General features: G+C 40.4%; 1 protein-coding gene across 1 annotated transcript; it reads right to left on the bottom strand.

The window, feature by feature from the left end:
• Positions 1–1,082: 1,082 nt before the first annotated feature.
• Positions 1,083–15,279, bottom strand: LOC308089517 (uncharacterized protein; the record flags this gene model as incomplete). The annotated part of the gene is made up of 15 exons (XM_080434292.1): positions 1,083–1,174; positions 2,428–2,558; positions 3,747–3,834; positions 10,623–10,737; positions 10,844–10,935; positions 11,139–11,202; positions 11,372–11,425; positions 11,506–11,850; positions 12,376–12,469; positions 12,618–12,796; positions 12,917–13,149; positions 13,324–13,425; positions 13,655–14,047; positions 14,267–14,374; positions 15,051–15,279. The coding sequence occupies 15 exons, from the start codon at positions 15,277–15,279 to the stop codon at positions 1,083–1,085; spliced, it is 2,319 nt and encodes a 772-aa protein (XP_080290418.1).
• Positions 15,280–16,194: the final 915 nt, after the last annotated feature.

Genomic DNA, 16,194 nt, shown 5'->3' on the forward strand with positions numbered 1-16,194 from the left:
AAAGGAATCTTGGTATATAAAGAAGCTTGGCTGTGAACCTTCCCCTTTCAGAATGGGTTAATGGAACAATGTTGGGACAAGTTACTCATCCGTTTCTAAGTCCTTGAGAGAAGACAAAGCATCATCGAGACCCTCAACTTGGTGTACATTGGAGTGAAAATCTACTGTGTTGCATTTCAGACACCGATCTGCATTTAACTGCCACTGTCGCACACAGGTTCGGCATCCAACCAGAGATTCGCAGCATGTGGAAAACATGGGCTCTTCCATTGTAGCTGCAAGGTTTAAAACAAAGAATTACATTGATGCATAAAACATTTAATGATAACTTTAAAATCATTAAGAAAAGTCTGTTTAGTAGAAAAGTCTGTTTGGCCAGACCGATAATGTGGATTCACTCTCACATTCCTCCCTGGTATCAGTCTGGACTTCGGCCCATAGGGAGTGAGTATGAGAAATCAGAAAATGATTGGTCCATGAAAAGCATCAAAATCATTTTCTGATATCTCATCCTTGCTCCCTATGGTCCGAAGTCCAGACTGATACCAGGGAGGAACGCCAGAGTGAATCTACGTTATCAGTCTGGCCAATGCCAGGCTATATGTTTTGTACTACACAAGTACATTTACCTACTGTTACATATCGTATACATACATTTACAAACGAGACAGTTGAAGGCAACATTCATAGGGTCCTTCAGGGAGGCTGATGTGCTTTTGATCTTCGCAAGATCAGACAGCTGGTTTAGTGCTGAAGTGATGTCTTGGAGGCCCTCAGCTGCTTGTTTCAGTTGGCCAATTTTAACAATGATGTCTTGTGCAATCGAACTCTCTTCGGACCTTCCGCTTGAATGTAGGAACAGAAAAGAAAGGATTCAAGATTTTTTTTTCAAATGGTGAAATCAAGTGTCAACCTATGAGATATTCTTACATTTCTCCATGTTTACAATTATGCTGAGAAAATCATAATGACTTCATGAATGATTACTCAAATAACGGATTATAAACAAATAAAAAAAGTTGATTTACACAATTTAAATCAACATTTTTTATTCATATGATTTTGACTTCACATCAAATGTATTACCTGGCCTTTGCTCGTCTTCCATTCTGGAACTCCACAAACTCATCATAAGGCATGGCATAGATCACTCTGGTGTTGGATTCCCACCAATCTACGCCTTGGAGTCAGAAAATATTGATTAACTTCCATATTTTAACAAGACCAGGAGACCTGGTTCTGCCAGACCCAGAATGAAGTCCTAGTATGTAACACACCTACAAACCACTTTATAACTGAAAAGCATAAATTATTTTAGGCATTTGGTGTAGAGTTTTTTTGTGTATAGGGGTATTTGGTTATAGATTTGTGTATAGGCTAGACTAGCAAACATTCCAGTCTGATTACATTGACCTGGCTTTTGTCAGTCAGTGCACAGAATATGGCAGAAGAGCTTTGAGTTCAGTATTTTAGGTAATTTACTATGCTGTTTGTGTAGTAATAAACCTATGAAATAAGTTATGCGGAACAAAACTGCCTAAAAGTAATCTAGCGGACAACAGCAATAAGTTGTAAATGAATTTAATGCAAGCAACCACAATCAAATCAACCATCAAACAGCCATTGTGTCTTACAGTATAAATAGCATCTGTCTTTGTACTTGTGACATAATAGTGATGTCATGAATAGTTCCCTATGCCTATTTACTCATGGCCGGACTTCGGTTGACGTGTCTGCAGAGTGTGTGCAGAGGAAAAGAAGAATTCAAGTACGACATCCCCATATATGTAGAATGACGAAAGGGGGACAGACTTTTATGGCTGGAGCTTAAGGAAAGGGGGCATGCCTAAGGACAAAGGGGATATGCCCATGTATGGAGAAAACAGGTACAAAACATGCACTACGTCACGGCTAAGCCGGACTTCACATGACGTGTCAGCCTGTGCATGCCCATGTATGGACGAAAGGGGGACGGACTTTTTTGGCTGGGGCCGGAGGACAAATGGACCATGCCCATGTATGGACGAAACAGGTACAAAGCCTCATGTAAGCCCCGACCCCTTGGGTCTGGCAAAACTGCATTAATTTAGATTTTAAACCACAATTTATAAGCATGTGTCTGATCATACAACTTACTTCTTGAGCACTTTGAGTCCAGGATTTCTTTTCCTTTGCTGTCCAACAGGGTAACTGGTTCATTGCTGCCTAATTCCTCCATCACCTTTGCTGTCATTCCTTCAACGGTTGCATCAGCCTCTAGAAAGCGAATGTTTAGTGACCTTGCACTTAACAGCTTGCCATTCACGACCTCTGCAACACTGATTGACCTGGGCATAAAATACAAATTAAAAAAAAAAATCACACCAAAACTAATATGAATGAGAGATAACATTTTCACAGCATAGATCAGTACATTTAACTACTAACCTTGTTGGGAACTTGGCCCTGGCTCGTGGAGTTCCAAACGAAGCTTGTGGTGTTTCTGTGGAAACTGCAGCAGAAGCAGAGGGTCTTGCTCTGCTTGCAGGGAGCAGACTCTCATCTGGATTTCCATGTACCTCGTAATGACCACGGTGTACAAGATAGTTGGAGGCAAAATGTCCTGATGCCTCTGCAAATATTGTTGTGTTTGTGTCATCTGTAATGTGCAGATTACTGGAGCTGACCTGTTTAATTGGACAGAATGAAAAATACCATAAATGTTTAAAGAAAAACTCTTCAGATACAATTACAACACCAACAAAAAACAAGACCAGGAGACCTGGTTCTGCCAGACCCAGACTTCACATGACGTGTCAGCCTGTGTCTATGCCCATGTATGGACGAAAGGGGGACAGACTTTTATGGCTGGGGCCTAAGGACAAAGTGACCAAAACCTGTTTTTTGCCCATGTATGGAGAAAACAGGTACAAAACATGCCCATGTATGGACGAAAGGGGGACAGACTTTTATGGCTGGGGCCTAAGGACAAAGTGACCATGCCCATGTATGGACGAAACAGGTACAAAGCTATGTAAGCCAGACCCCCTGGGTCCGGCAAATACAGGATATAGTTCACTCGAGTCATTGTATGGGTTAAAAGGTAGTGATATTTTTTGGTTAAAACAAAATGTTTTGTGTTAAAATGTGTCTCTGTAATACACAGAAAACATTTTCAGATGAGTCGCCAATTTCCTCCAATATGAAGAGTGTACCCATTTATTAGCTTAACAGGCATAGTGTTAAAGGTCCAATTTTTTCTGCTCTTTTCTTTGTGTTATCACTTCATGAGTTCTCTCCTGATAAATCTACGAGCTCACACAGCAACTTTTGTTTACATATTAGGGCTTAACATTACCAAGTCAGGTTCTCTGATACCAGTGGTGTAAAGTAACTAAGTACATTTACTCAAGTACTGTACTTAAGTACGATTTTGGAGATTCTTACTTTACTGGAGTATTTCCAAATGTCAGTAATTTTACTCCACTACATATCAGAGGCAAATATTGTACTTTTACTACACTACAATTTGAAAACTATAGTTACTAGTTACTTTGAAATTATTATATTATAAAAACATACATTAACCACTTTAGGTATTTTATACCTAGGCTATTTGAAAATAGCCGATCTACAAGCTCACAATGAGTCGCATCACGACGCGTTGTGAGCTTGTAGATCTGCTATTTTCAAACATTTTAGTACTTTTAATTTTGGTTCTTTAGGTATATTTTGATGTATATTTGACTTCACATCAAATGTATTACCTGGCCTTTGCTCGTCTTCCATTCTGGAACTCCACAAACTCATCATAAGGCATGGCATAGATCACTCTGGTGTTGGATTCCCACCAATCTACGCCTTGGAGTCAGAAAATATTGATTAACTTCCATATTTTAACAAGACCAGGAGACCTGGTTCTGCCAGACCCAGAATGAAGTCCTAGTATGTAACACACCTACAAACCACTTTATAACTGAAAAGCATAAATTATTTTAGGCATTTGGTGTAGAGTTTTTTTGTGTATAGGGGTATTTGGTTATAGATTTGTGTATAGGCTAGACTAGCAAACATTCCAGTCTGATTACATTGACCTGGCTTTTGTCAGTCAGTGCACAGAATATGGCAGAAGAGCTTTGAGTTCAGTATTTTAGGTAATTTACTATGCTGTTTGTGTAGTAATAAACCTATGAAATAAGTTATGCGGAACAAAACTGCCTAAAAGTAATCTAGCGGACAACAGCAATAAGTTGTAAATGAATTTAATGCAAGCAACCACAATCAAATCAACCATCAAACAGCCATTGTGTCTTACAGTATAAATAGCATCTGTCTTTGTACTTGTGACATAATAGTGATGTCATGAATAGTTCCCTATGCCTATTTACTCATGGCCGGACTTCGGTTGACGTGTCTGCAGAGTGTGTGCAGAGGAAAAGAAGAATTCAAGTACGACATCCCCATATATGTAGAATGACGAAAGGGGGACAGACTTTTATGGCTGGAGCTTAAGGAAAGGGGGCATGCCTAAGGACAAAGGGGATATGCCCATGTATGGAGAAAACAGGTACAAAACATGCACTACGTCACGGCTAAGCCGGACTTCACATGACGTGTCAGCCTGTGCATGCCCATGTATGGACGAAAGGGGGACGGACTTTTTTGGCTGGGGCCGGAGGACAAATGGACCATGCCCATGTATGGACGAAACAGGTACAAAGCCTCATGTAAGCCCCGACCCCTTGGGTCTGGCAAAACTGCATTAATTTAGATTTTAAACCACAATTTATAAGCATGTGTCTGATCATACAACTTACTTCTTGAGCACTTTGAGTCCAGGATTTCTTTTCCTTTGCTGTCCAACAGGGTAACTGGTTCATTGCTGCCTAATTCCTCCATCACCTTTGCTGTCATTCCTTCAACGGTTGCATCAGCCTCTAGAAAGCGAATGTTTAGTGACCTTGCACTTAACAGCTTGCCATTCACGACCTCTGCAACACTGATTGACCTGGGCATAAAATACAAATTAAAAAAAAAAATCACACCAAAACTAATATGAATGAGAGATAACATTTTCACAGCATAGATCAGTACATTTAACTACTAACCTTGTTGGGAACTTGGCCCTGGCTCGTGGAGTTCCAAACGAAGCTTGTGGTGTTTCTGTGGAAACTGCAGCAGAAGCAGAGGGTCTTGCTCTGCTTGCAGGGAGCAGACTCTCATCTGGATTTCCATGTACCTCGTAATGACCACGGTGTACAAGATAGTTGGAGGCAAAATGTCCTGATGCCTCTGCAAATATTGTTGTGTTTGTGTCATCTGTAATGTGCAGATTACTGGAGCTGACCTGTTTAATTGGACAGAATGAAAAATACCATAAATGTTTAAAGAAAAACTCTTCAGATACAATTACAACACCAACAAAAAACAAGACCAGGAGACCTGGTTCTGCCAGACCCAGACTTCACATGACGTGTCAGCCTGTGTCTATGCCCATGTATGGACGAAAGGGGGACAGACTTTTATGGCTGGGGCCTAAGGACAAAGTGACCAAAACCTGTTTTTTGCCCATGTATGGAGAAAACAGGTACAAAACATGCCCATGTATGGACGAAAGGGGGACAGACTTTTATGGCTGGGGCCTAAGGACAAAGTGACCATGCCCATGTATGGACGAAACAGGTACAAAGCTATGTAAGCCAGACCCCCTGGGTCCGGCAAATACAGGATATAGTTCACTCGAGTCATTGTATGGGTTAAAAGGTAGTGATATTTTTTGGTTAAAACAAAATGTTTTGTGTTAAAATGTGTCTCTGTAATACACAGAAAACATTTTCAGATGAGTCGCCAATTTCCTCCAATATGAAGAGTGTACCCATTTATTAGCTTAACAGGCATAGTGTTAAAGGTCCAATTTTTTCTGCTCTTTTCTTTGTGTTATCACTTCATGAGTTCTCTCCTGATAAATCTACGAGCTCACACAGCAACTTTTGTTTACATATTAGGGCTTAACATTACCAAGTCAGGTTCTCTGATACCAGTGGTGTAAAGTAACTAAGTACATTTACTCAAGTACTGTACTTAAGTACGATTTTGGAGATTCTTACTTTACTGGAGTATTTCCAAATGTCAGTAATTTTACTCCACTACATATCAGAGGCAAATATTGTACTTTTACTACACTACAATTTGAAAACTATAGTTACTAGTTACTTTGAAATTATTATATTATAAAAACATACATTAACCACTTTAGGTATTTTATACCTAGGCTATTTGAAAATAGCCGATCTACAAGCTCACAATGAGTCGCATCACGACGCGTTGTGAGCTTGTAGATCTGCTATTTTCAAACATTTTAGTACTTTTAATTTTGGTTCTTTAGGTATATTTTGATGCCAATACTTTTACTCAAGTAGCATTTTGAACACAGGCCTTTTACTTGTAACAGAGTATTTCTTCATTGTGGTATTGCTACTTTTAGTAATATATCTGAGTACTTCTTCCACCACTGCCTGATACTGTGATTTCAGGTCACTCAATTAACTTAAGCCTAACTATTCCCCTGTAGTGTACATTCTATATCACTGTTATCATTGACCATCAAAACACAGCATAGGGTTTAGGAGATGCTGCAAAATACATGAATACATAACGTGGTTATGGTGGAAACAGTAAAAGCTCCAATCCAGAAAATGTTCATGGCCTTGAACTGTACACATGTACCAAGTTTTATGCTGTACACATGTACCAAGTTTTATGCTTTTAAGATAACTAACATATATATTTTAACAGATTACACGGAATCACATGCTACCTAGCTCTGGTCGAGAGCGTTAGCTAGTAGAGCTACATGCTATGGTAAACAGTACGCACAAACGTATTAATAAAAAAATCAAACAATTACAGTACCTGGAAAATCATGGCAATCTTTTCCACGCACATATCCGCCTCCAATACTGTATAACGCTTCTCCCCTCTGTATAACACGTAACTGTAGCCTTGAAAGCCTTCCATTTTCGTTTAATAGTTACCTGACCCACGCAGTTCATTCATTCATTCACGAATGAATGAACAAGATGGCGGCGCCACCGCCTCTATTTACGAGGCAGAGGGAAGGACTTCCGGGTCACAGCGCCTTGAGTAAAAAAATGAAAATGAGTTCATAGTAATCAGAACGGGTTGCGCACTGTTGTTTTAAATTCCTCGTTCTGTTTAGAACCACACCAACGAAAATCGGGAATCAGGTCATATAATACCTATTTCTGTTTTTTGTTTAACCATTTCTAAATAGTATTTAGAATACTAACCGTTTTCCGAATTTCATTTATCAAATACTGTTTTTTGTTTAACCATTTCTAAATAGTATTTAGAAAACGGACCGTTTTCCGAATTTCGTTTACCAAATCTAAAATTAGAATTCAAATGGCCGAAAAATACACGGACCCGCTTGTTTGGAAACTCCTCCTGACTCGTCATACCCTCTATTGTGTGTAGACTGCTAGCCATGCATGAACATCAATGTTATTTCTATATTCCTGAGGGGTTACGTGTAGACAATAAACAGAATGGGATCCAGGATGTGAAGCCTGAGAAGAGGAAGATGCCTCAACAAGTGTTGCAGAGAATGACCTGTTTGACAGATTTGTTTTGCATCATAGCCCACAAACAAACAAAGAACAGACTAAGAGGTGTTCAGACCTTTTTGATAAAAGGTAAAATGATTGTCATTTTAAAGCCCAAACCACACCAATGATTCGCGATGCAACTCCTTGCAACCAAACAGTTTTATGGACATGTCACACCATTGCAACTCCTTGCAACTGCCATTGGGGATAATGGTTGCGAGTAGTTGCAAGTAGTTGCATGCAATCGTTTGGTTGCAAGGAGTTGCATCCTGCTAGCCTGGGGAATGAGGCTCTAATGGCCATATTAAGTAAAGGGAAGGGTTAGGGTTAGGTAACCCTTATGCAACCCTAAACTACGTATCAGGTCCATTATGTAGTTTTCCTAATTGTAATGGATGACTATGTAAGTAAGGCACACATCAATATCTCAAACACATTTGGTTACTAAATAATTCCTGAAACATCTGTTTGACTGATTTTATCTAGGATGGCTCTGAAATGGTCTGAGAATGTATGACTGTTAGACTCATAGCTTGGAAGGAGATGGACATTAAACTTTGTCATAGGTCAACAGCAAAGCCATCATTTGAAAGGCCTTGCCCTACATAGAAACATATTTCATTGTAAATATTATGGGTTGTTCCTGCTCATCACAGGTGCCCTTTGAACATTGACACTGACCCACCTTCGAAGCTAAGGTGGGCCTAAAATAGACGGTCTACAAGATCGGGTTGCCGATGCGACTCATTTGAGCTTGTGTGAATCGGTTCTTTTAGGCACAGTCCTATGTGTTATTATGGATCCCAACAACGTTATAGGATAGACCCGCCTCACCTGTGTCTTGATTGGCTCCTTGGCAGGCCTAGTTTTACTGAGGTTAGGGTTATGGTTAACCTCACTCCGTCAAATGGAAGAAGCTTGCGACACACATTTTGTTTCACAGCGTACTTGCATCTGAGACTCCGGGCGCAGAATCGATGACAGACGGAGTTTCATTTTTTCAAGCTACTAGGCAGGTGATTGGATGATCCCGCCCCTAGCAGCCGCTGATTGGTTCGTATGCGCAGTGGTTCGGGCAGCTTTACTCTGTGAGCAATCCCAGACCCTCCTTCCTGAAACCAAATGCAAATGAGATTTCCGGAGGGAGGGGGGTTTACCAGGCTAGGTTATGGTAAGGTTTAGGCATAGTCTTACTGAGGTTAAGGGTTAGGGTGCAGGTCAAGGGTATGCGTGTGACATCATTGTACCTGGAAGTTATGCATGAACGTCTATTGAGTGGCAAAATACAGCGTCAGTAGGAGTTTCCAAATGAGCGCTTCCAAACTCCAATGCTTCATGATGCTTTATGTTTTGCCACTCAGTGTAGATGAGTGGCATATGATGCCTACCCTTTATTACTTTTTTTTTTTAAATATTAGTTTTTGGGCTTTTATGCCTTTATTGATAGGACAGTATAGGCTGACATGATGGGGATGGGGAGAGAGATGGGGGGCGACACGCAGCAAAGGCCGCCAGGATCGGGACTCGAACCCGCGACACGCTGCCAGGCATCAGAGCCTATGTGGTATGCGCCTGGACCGCGCCCCATACCCTCTATTACTTTATTAGTCTATTACACTATTACACTATTACACTATTACACTAACCTTGGTGTCATGTTTGACGCAGAGCTGTATTTGGACATTCCCAGGCCCCATGTGGCCAGCTTTCTGATACTCATTACTTTCATATACACCCACCTTGGTAACACTTGCTATGCATAATGTCTTATAACAGGGGTCTTCAACGTTTTCAGCCCAAGGACCCCCTAGCTGAGAGAGAGATGAAGCAGGGACCCCCATACATTGCATACAATTGTGTTGCAGATTAAACGTTTTCATAGATTTCATAGATAGCTTCATTGACTATCATCAGTGCTGTGTAAATTAATATTTTTGGTTAATTTCAGACATTTAACCACTTAAACATTGAAAACTTGGTACTTGATTTGCTTCTTTTGCCCTTGACACCAAACCTCTTTGCCGAAAATAGCAGATCTACAAGCTCACAACGCCTTGCAGCGTGAGGCGTTGTGAGCTTGTAGATCTGCTATTTTCAGCTAATGTTCAAAAGATATAGATATGTTATTAATGTAAAAAAAAAAAAAAGATCCCATCACAAAGATTTGGCGGACCCCCTGGAGTAACTCTGAGGACACCCTAGGGGTCCCGTACCCCCTGTTGAAGACCCCTGTCTTATAAGCATAGTTATAATGCATTATAATCTGCTTATGAGTGCTACTATACTATTACACTGTACTATTACAGATTCCTGGAATGTATTGTTGTAGTATATTCCCACTGCCAGCTAAAGCCAGTAATCACCTTTTAATGTAATATTTTGGCATCATGTGGTAATAGGCTGGTCTACAATGATTAACATAAAATATGTGTATTGTGCTCCAGAAATGTCCCAAGTCTCCACCTTGAATGTCCACACATTTGTCCTCCAGCTAGTGGGAATGAAAGCATGATTTGCGGTTTTGTATGAACAAAAATGTTCTGTGAACAAAATGCTTCATAAGAACATTCAACAGACATTTACTGAAAAATGTATTACTTGCATAGAATACGAACAATACACGTAGGCATTTCCTGGTGTTCTACAAGTAGCTTTAACTAATTTTTAATCAGAATCAGTGTTATTGGCACATTACAGGTTATATAGATGCCTGTATTAATCCTTTTATGACAAAGATTCACAGGGAAAATGAGCAGTGTTAGCCACTTAGACACTTGTAAACACACCACTCAAAGTTGCCTCTCCCAAACTCAACGAGGAAGTGTGTATATTAAACCACAGTATAAGACACAAGGATTAAGAACCCAATGTCAGTGAACTCCAGGTAACGTGACCATATCACCCGCATCTTAGCTGTCTTCACCCGTTAGTGTCAGAATTGATTTTAAGATTTGACTTATTACTTTTAAAGTTGTGAGCAAATAATATGTGCATTAACAATAATCAATTCCTCACCTTCTGCCCACTCCTTCACATCCTTCACCCAATCCTCGAACTGGCTCTCTGAAACTGCTAATTCAACCTTTAGTGATTCCAGGTTCTGCTGTTGGCTTTGAAGACCTTTAACGGCCTACAATGACAAAGAATCAGAGACAAGAAAACAAATGTTGTCTCAAACACGTAAAATACCAATACATGGAATATTAAAAATCTTAAAGAACATCACTGATCATTACCTTCTGATATCTGCGAGACAGTGATGTGGCTAAATTGTCAATCTTTTGTTTATTCCAGCGCATGGCCATGAGACTCAACATGTCTGTGCGTCCTGCAAATATAAATTGATGCAAAGTTTCAAAAATGATAGAAAACGCCAATATTTAGCCGATTACAGCACATGGTCATGCGAGTGAACATGTCTGTGAGTGCTGCAAATTGAAATTGATGTTAACATTATCATAATATATGTTAACACATAGGCCTAAGTAAGTATTATTATACTTGTATACGTTTTTGAAGTGGTCATCTCACCTGCTTTTGACATGTGCTTGGTGGTCACTGCAATTCTAGAGAGGAAGGCATTGCATTGCTCAACCTAGACAGACAGACAGATACCTTTATTATCCCAAGGGGGGAAATCAGTTGCCCAGAGGCAGCACAGCAGTTAAGGTTACAAGTTACAGAGATGTATGAAAAGGAAAAAGTACTGTTAAGTACCAAAAACGTGTCCATAACAGTCAATGCTACATAATTATATCACTTACCTCCTCTCCCAAAGTTAATCCAGCTCCATCTTGATGATTTCCACTCCATTTCACCTGGGAAAAATGCACAGATTAGGTTGACATCCATGTGCTGGTGTTCTGAGTAATACTATCACATGATAATGTTTCCTTACCTCACATTTGAAGTCATGGGCCTTAGCATGAAACACTGAGAGGAAAGGTTTCATGTGAAGCAGATGGTTTAATTCTGGACATTTATCTGCAACTTTCTGAAGGTATGGCCAATATTTGCACGTAACATCCATGCAGAAGAACGTGATTTGCCTGCTGGCCAGCTGGTTCTGCAGGTACAATGGGTAGGCATATATTTCCCCCCTGAACATATTGAGAGCGCCAAGTAGCACTCCATGGCGGCACACTGCAATCTCCAGTCCCTCTTCATCAAGATTGCTTGCAGAACGTTTGGAGGTCTCTCTGGCTGCTGACCACTGACCACCACAAACGGCTCTCCCAGGGACCTAAAATATGGAAAATGGATGATTAAAACCTTTTCGTATGAGCTTATTGTAGTTGTATGTACCGAATATATAAAAATACATATCTGTAGAAAACAGAACAAAATACTACTTTCCACAAAGGATCGATGGAAAATTACCATTTGACTTTTATCCAGTTATACTTTCTCAGTCTGCGCATAAAATGCAGCCTCTGCTGACCTTTCTTATAGACGGCATCAGTGTTGGAATTCCATGTCATCTTGGAATCAATCGTTGTACCCAAGTACTTGTATTCTTCCAGTTTCTACCTCATCCCCATCAATGACTATTTTCTGGTGTGCACGAGCACTAGTCCCAAAAGCAACCTCCTTAGTGTTCTTAATATTCAACTGAAGGAAGTCACTCTTACACCAACCAGCAAACTCATCCACTCTTCCTCAATATCTTATCTCATCATCCTCAATCAGACCAACGATAGCATGAACAAGTAAGCTCAAGGTGAGAGGACAGCGCATTTTGAAATATAATTATAGTATGCAATCTTACATGATTGGTGGACTTGTGTATGTAGTTCACAAATCTGGTCACATCTTCATCCCTGGCAATGAAGATTCCATCAAAGATGGCCTGTTCCTCAGATCTAAAAGGAAAAAAAAAGGAAAAAAAAAAGGAAGCAAGAAAGAAAGAAAGAAAGAAAGAAAACCTACTCAACAACATTTTACAATAGATTTCAGCCTAAGGTTTCTTGGTAATATAAATGCTGTTACATTATACTAATTTTGAAGTACCTGGCTGCACTCTTAAAACGATAATGTTTGCGATTTCCATCGACTGAAATCGCAACCATTTCTGGTGTGCAAGCAGGGCACACGAAGGGCTCCTCCTTGCAGAGTTTTTCGACCTCATACTGTACAACTTCCCACTGAAAGTAGCTCTTCTGGAAGGCATCTGTTGAGATCTTCCCTGTCTATTTCAAAATAAGTATATCAACAGTTTATAATGGGCAGGCAATAAATAAGCAACAAATTCAATGCACATGACAAATAGAAAAAATATATACTGTAGGCTAAATAAATTAAATACTCACACGGCCAAAGTGAACAGTTCGCTGATCAAGCATTCTTAAAAATGCCTGGCAGGACAGTCCTGGTGCAGCCATCTTAATTTTCTCAAATGAGAAAAATATATCTGTGGCATAAACTGTTGCGAAATGAAGTGTAGCAGGCCAGTAGTTACTGCAAATGAGATCGTCCACTCCAGCAGTCCAAGTGGCTTGGCATGACTCGCAACTCAGGTCAGGCATGCGGAGATCATATCGCCCTAGAAAAATCAAAGACACGCACACTGTAATGTAAAACCTAGCGTGGCATAAATTAGTCAATAGGCATACGTTTGATTTCATAAATACACCTACTGTATGACAAACCTTGTGGGAATTACCAAGTAAAAATATATTTTTAAGATGCTTTAAAAAAAGAAAAGAAAAATCCTTACCATCCATTGTGATCACAGCAACAGCCTTTCCTGGGTTGACCCTCAATGCCTCCGATGCACAACCACAGATATTTTCAGGTATCCGCACAGGTACAAAGCGCTCTGAAAAAGATCATAGATTTGAATTTAGATCATTTGTGTCCAATGGTAAATAGAACATTACGATTGCTGGAACCACTTGGAAGAGACTGAATGAAGAGTGAGAAAGGTTAAAAAGATTCCATGGCCGTAAGACAGGACCAAAAAATGCATTGTTTAGTAGTAAAAGTATGAGATTAATGAGTCAGAGAGGATACGTTATGGTGTACTGTACTCACAAACAAGAACTTACCACAACGGCAATGAGCCTCATCTACAATGCAGGTGGTTGGAGGCAAAGGCTGGAAGAACCCGGCAGTCATGGCATCCCTGTTGTGCATAACATTTCTAGTGTCTGTGTGCGTTTTGATGTCACATTCGGCACACAGGAATGGCCGTGGTTCACAGCCATGACAGCAGACAGCAGCTGGACTGATGGCACACTGTTGGCACATGTGTGTGCCTACATCTGCCCTCGCTGCAACGCGGTTAATCAGCCGGGGTCTCTCTGCCCGCCATCTCTCTAAAAGAGAGCGGTTCCGCGTACTCCAGTCGGAGGAAGCCTGGAGAGGAGCAGGGGTTGGTGCTTCCTCGATGTCAGCCGATGCAACGCTCAGGGAGTGCTGGAGCTCTTGTATGAAACGCTCTGTTAAGATAGTATGGGATATTGAAAAACAACATTATGTTATGTTTTACATTTACAATATAAAAAGTATAATAATGGCTGTGAAAAGGTTAGTTGCACATTTATTGCACATTTATTCTGGTAAATGTGTTATACAAACATATAATTAACATTCAAACTCATTGACAGATTATTAGAATATATTATGAACATATTGCTTTGCACTAATGAAATACACACCAACGGCATCTGGAGCAAAGGAGACCTCAGCATTAGTGTCAGGAAAATCGTTGGGAGGAACAGGTTTCTGACCGCAACCACCTGGATGAGCCTTCCGACTTGGACCAGCTATAACAGGAAAAAAAAAAACACTGTCATCAACATTTACTTTCAAAATTGTCTCGAATGCCGCAGCATGATTGGTCTTCAACCAGCCAAAAATGTCACGTCGCTCTGGATTAAGAGCATCTGCTAAATGCATGAATTGTAAAAACTATAACTAACTATATAACTATACTATCCTATTTGCTGTAACACTAGTGTCTGGTTATTATCCTGAGGACTATTAGACTTTTCACAAACCATAACGTGGACAGTTCAGTCGCCTATGAATATGCAATCAAATAGGAATGATTGCTGTAGGTTGATTTAAAAAAATGTCTAGCTGTCCATTGGCAAGGCACTCAGGACATCTTTTTTAAAGGAAGCCTTATCAAGGTAAATGTTGTTATATCCACAGTGATTTTCAATGTTTATTACATGCACACACATCACGACAGACGGCAAAGCAAGGCCCCAATCTGCTCATCAGGAGCAGTTAGGGGTTCAGTGTCTTGCCCAAAGTCAAGTGGACACTTCACATGCTCTGAAAATGTATGCGATCCACCCATATGACCACATGGCAGCTGAGATAGGCTGCCGGTTTAGTGGTCAGATGGGTGGATCGCAAAAGCTTTTGAAATTTTCAAGTGGATTTTAGAATCGGCCTCAGGTCTAAATGAGTTAATGGTATAACAATACTGACCCTGATTTCTGGTTGATCCTGGCCTTGCAGGGATGACATTTCTATCGCTGTCTCTCTTTTTCCACCTTACGGTCGGTCCAGGTGCCTTTGCCTTCTTCGCTGGAGTTGGTGGTGCTCTCCATTGTGACTCTGGAGGAATCAAGTCATTTAGACTTCTGGCCACAGCTGCCGCTTTTGCGCGACTTAAACTCCTTTCAAGTTCCGTAACCACGGCTTTTGAGTCACTCATGGTGACGGGTAACAACAAATTACAGACAAAGACAATGATAAGACAAACAAGGGTGTAAACACACACACACACACACACACACACACACACACACACACACACACACACACACACACACACACACACACACACACACACACACACACACACACACTAAGAGAAAGTTGTGGGGTGGGGGAGAGAGGGGGAGAGAGAGAGAGAGAGAGAGAGAGAGTGGCTCTTAAAAGTGCCTTTTGGGTTGTTTGTTTGTTTGTTTAGGAGAGTTTGGTTGGAAGGATCTGTAAGAGAAAGCAACATATTCAGAATTACAATGAACAAAAGGAAAAACAGCCCTAAACCAGATATACAGAATCTTATACTTAAGCCCCAAAACACATCACGATACCTTTAATAGCTGCATACACTGAAATCCTGAGATAAACTCTGAGAGTGTACAGAACCGAATAGACCCTTATAGACCATATTCACACGGCGGCCATATTGCCATTAAGTCAATGAAATGCCACCCCAGTTGCCACAGCAACGCAATGTTAAATTCCAAAATAGCCACCGTGTGAATATGGATTATGGCAGCGGTTCTACAAGTTTTTCATGTGAAGCGCCCCAAATTAATATATAACATCTCAGTTTTAAGAAATAGATCCATAAGCTCACAACACGTCACATCGCAATGCGTTGTGAGCTTTTTGATCAGCTACTTTCGAATATCCCAACAACAACATTAACATCATAATACATTTAAATTAAGTGATTAAATAGTTTAAAAAACATATTTATTTAACTCCTGGTACCAGCTTTATAGTTGAATCCTCTGCCCCCCGCCCCCACCCATCTTCTCTTTTTCAACTGACCTTTATCCCAACATGTTTTGGATTGCACCTCTGTATGGTATATATGACTGTTCAATTGAGTACA

Source organism: Gymnoscopelus braueri, assembly GCF_963280865.1.
Source record: "Gymnoscopelus braueri genome assembly, chromosome: 1".
Lineage (NCBI taxonomy): Eukaryota > Metazoa > Chordata > Actinopteri > Myctophiformes > Myctophidae > Gymnoscopelus > Gymnoscopelus braueri.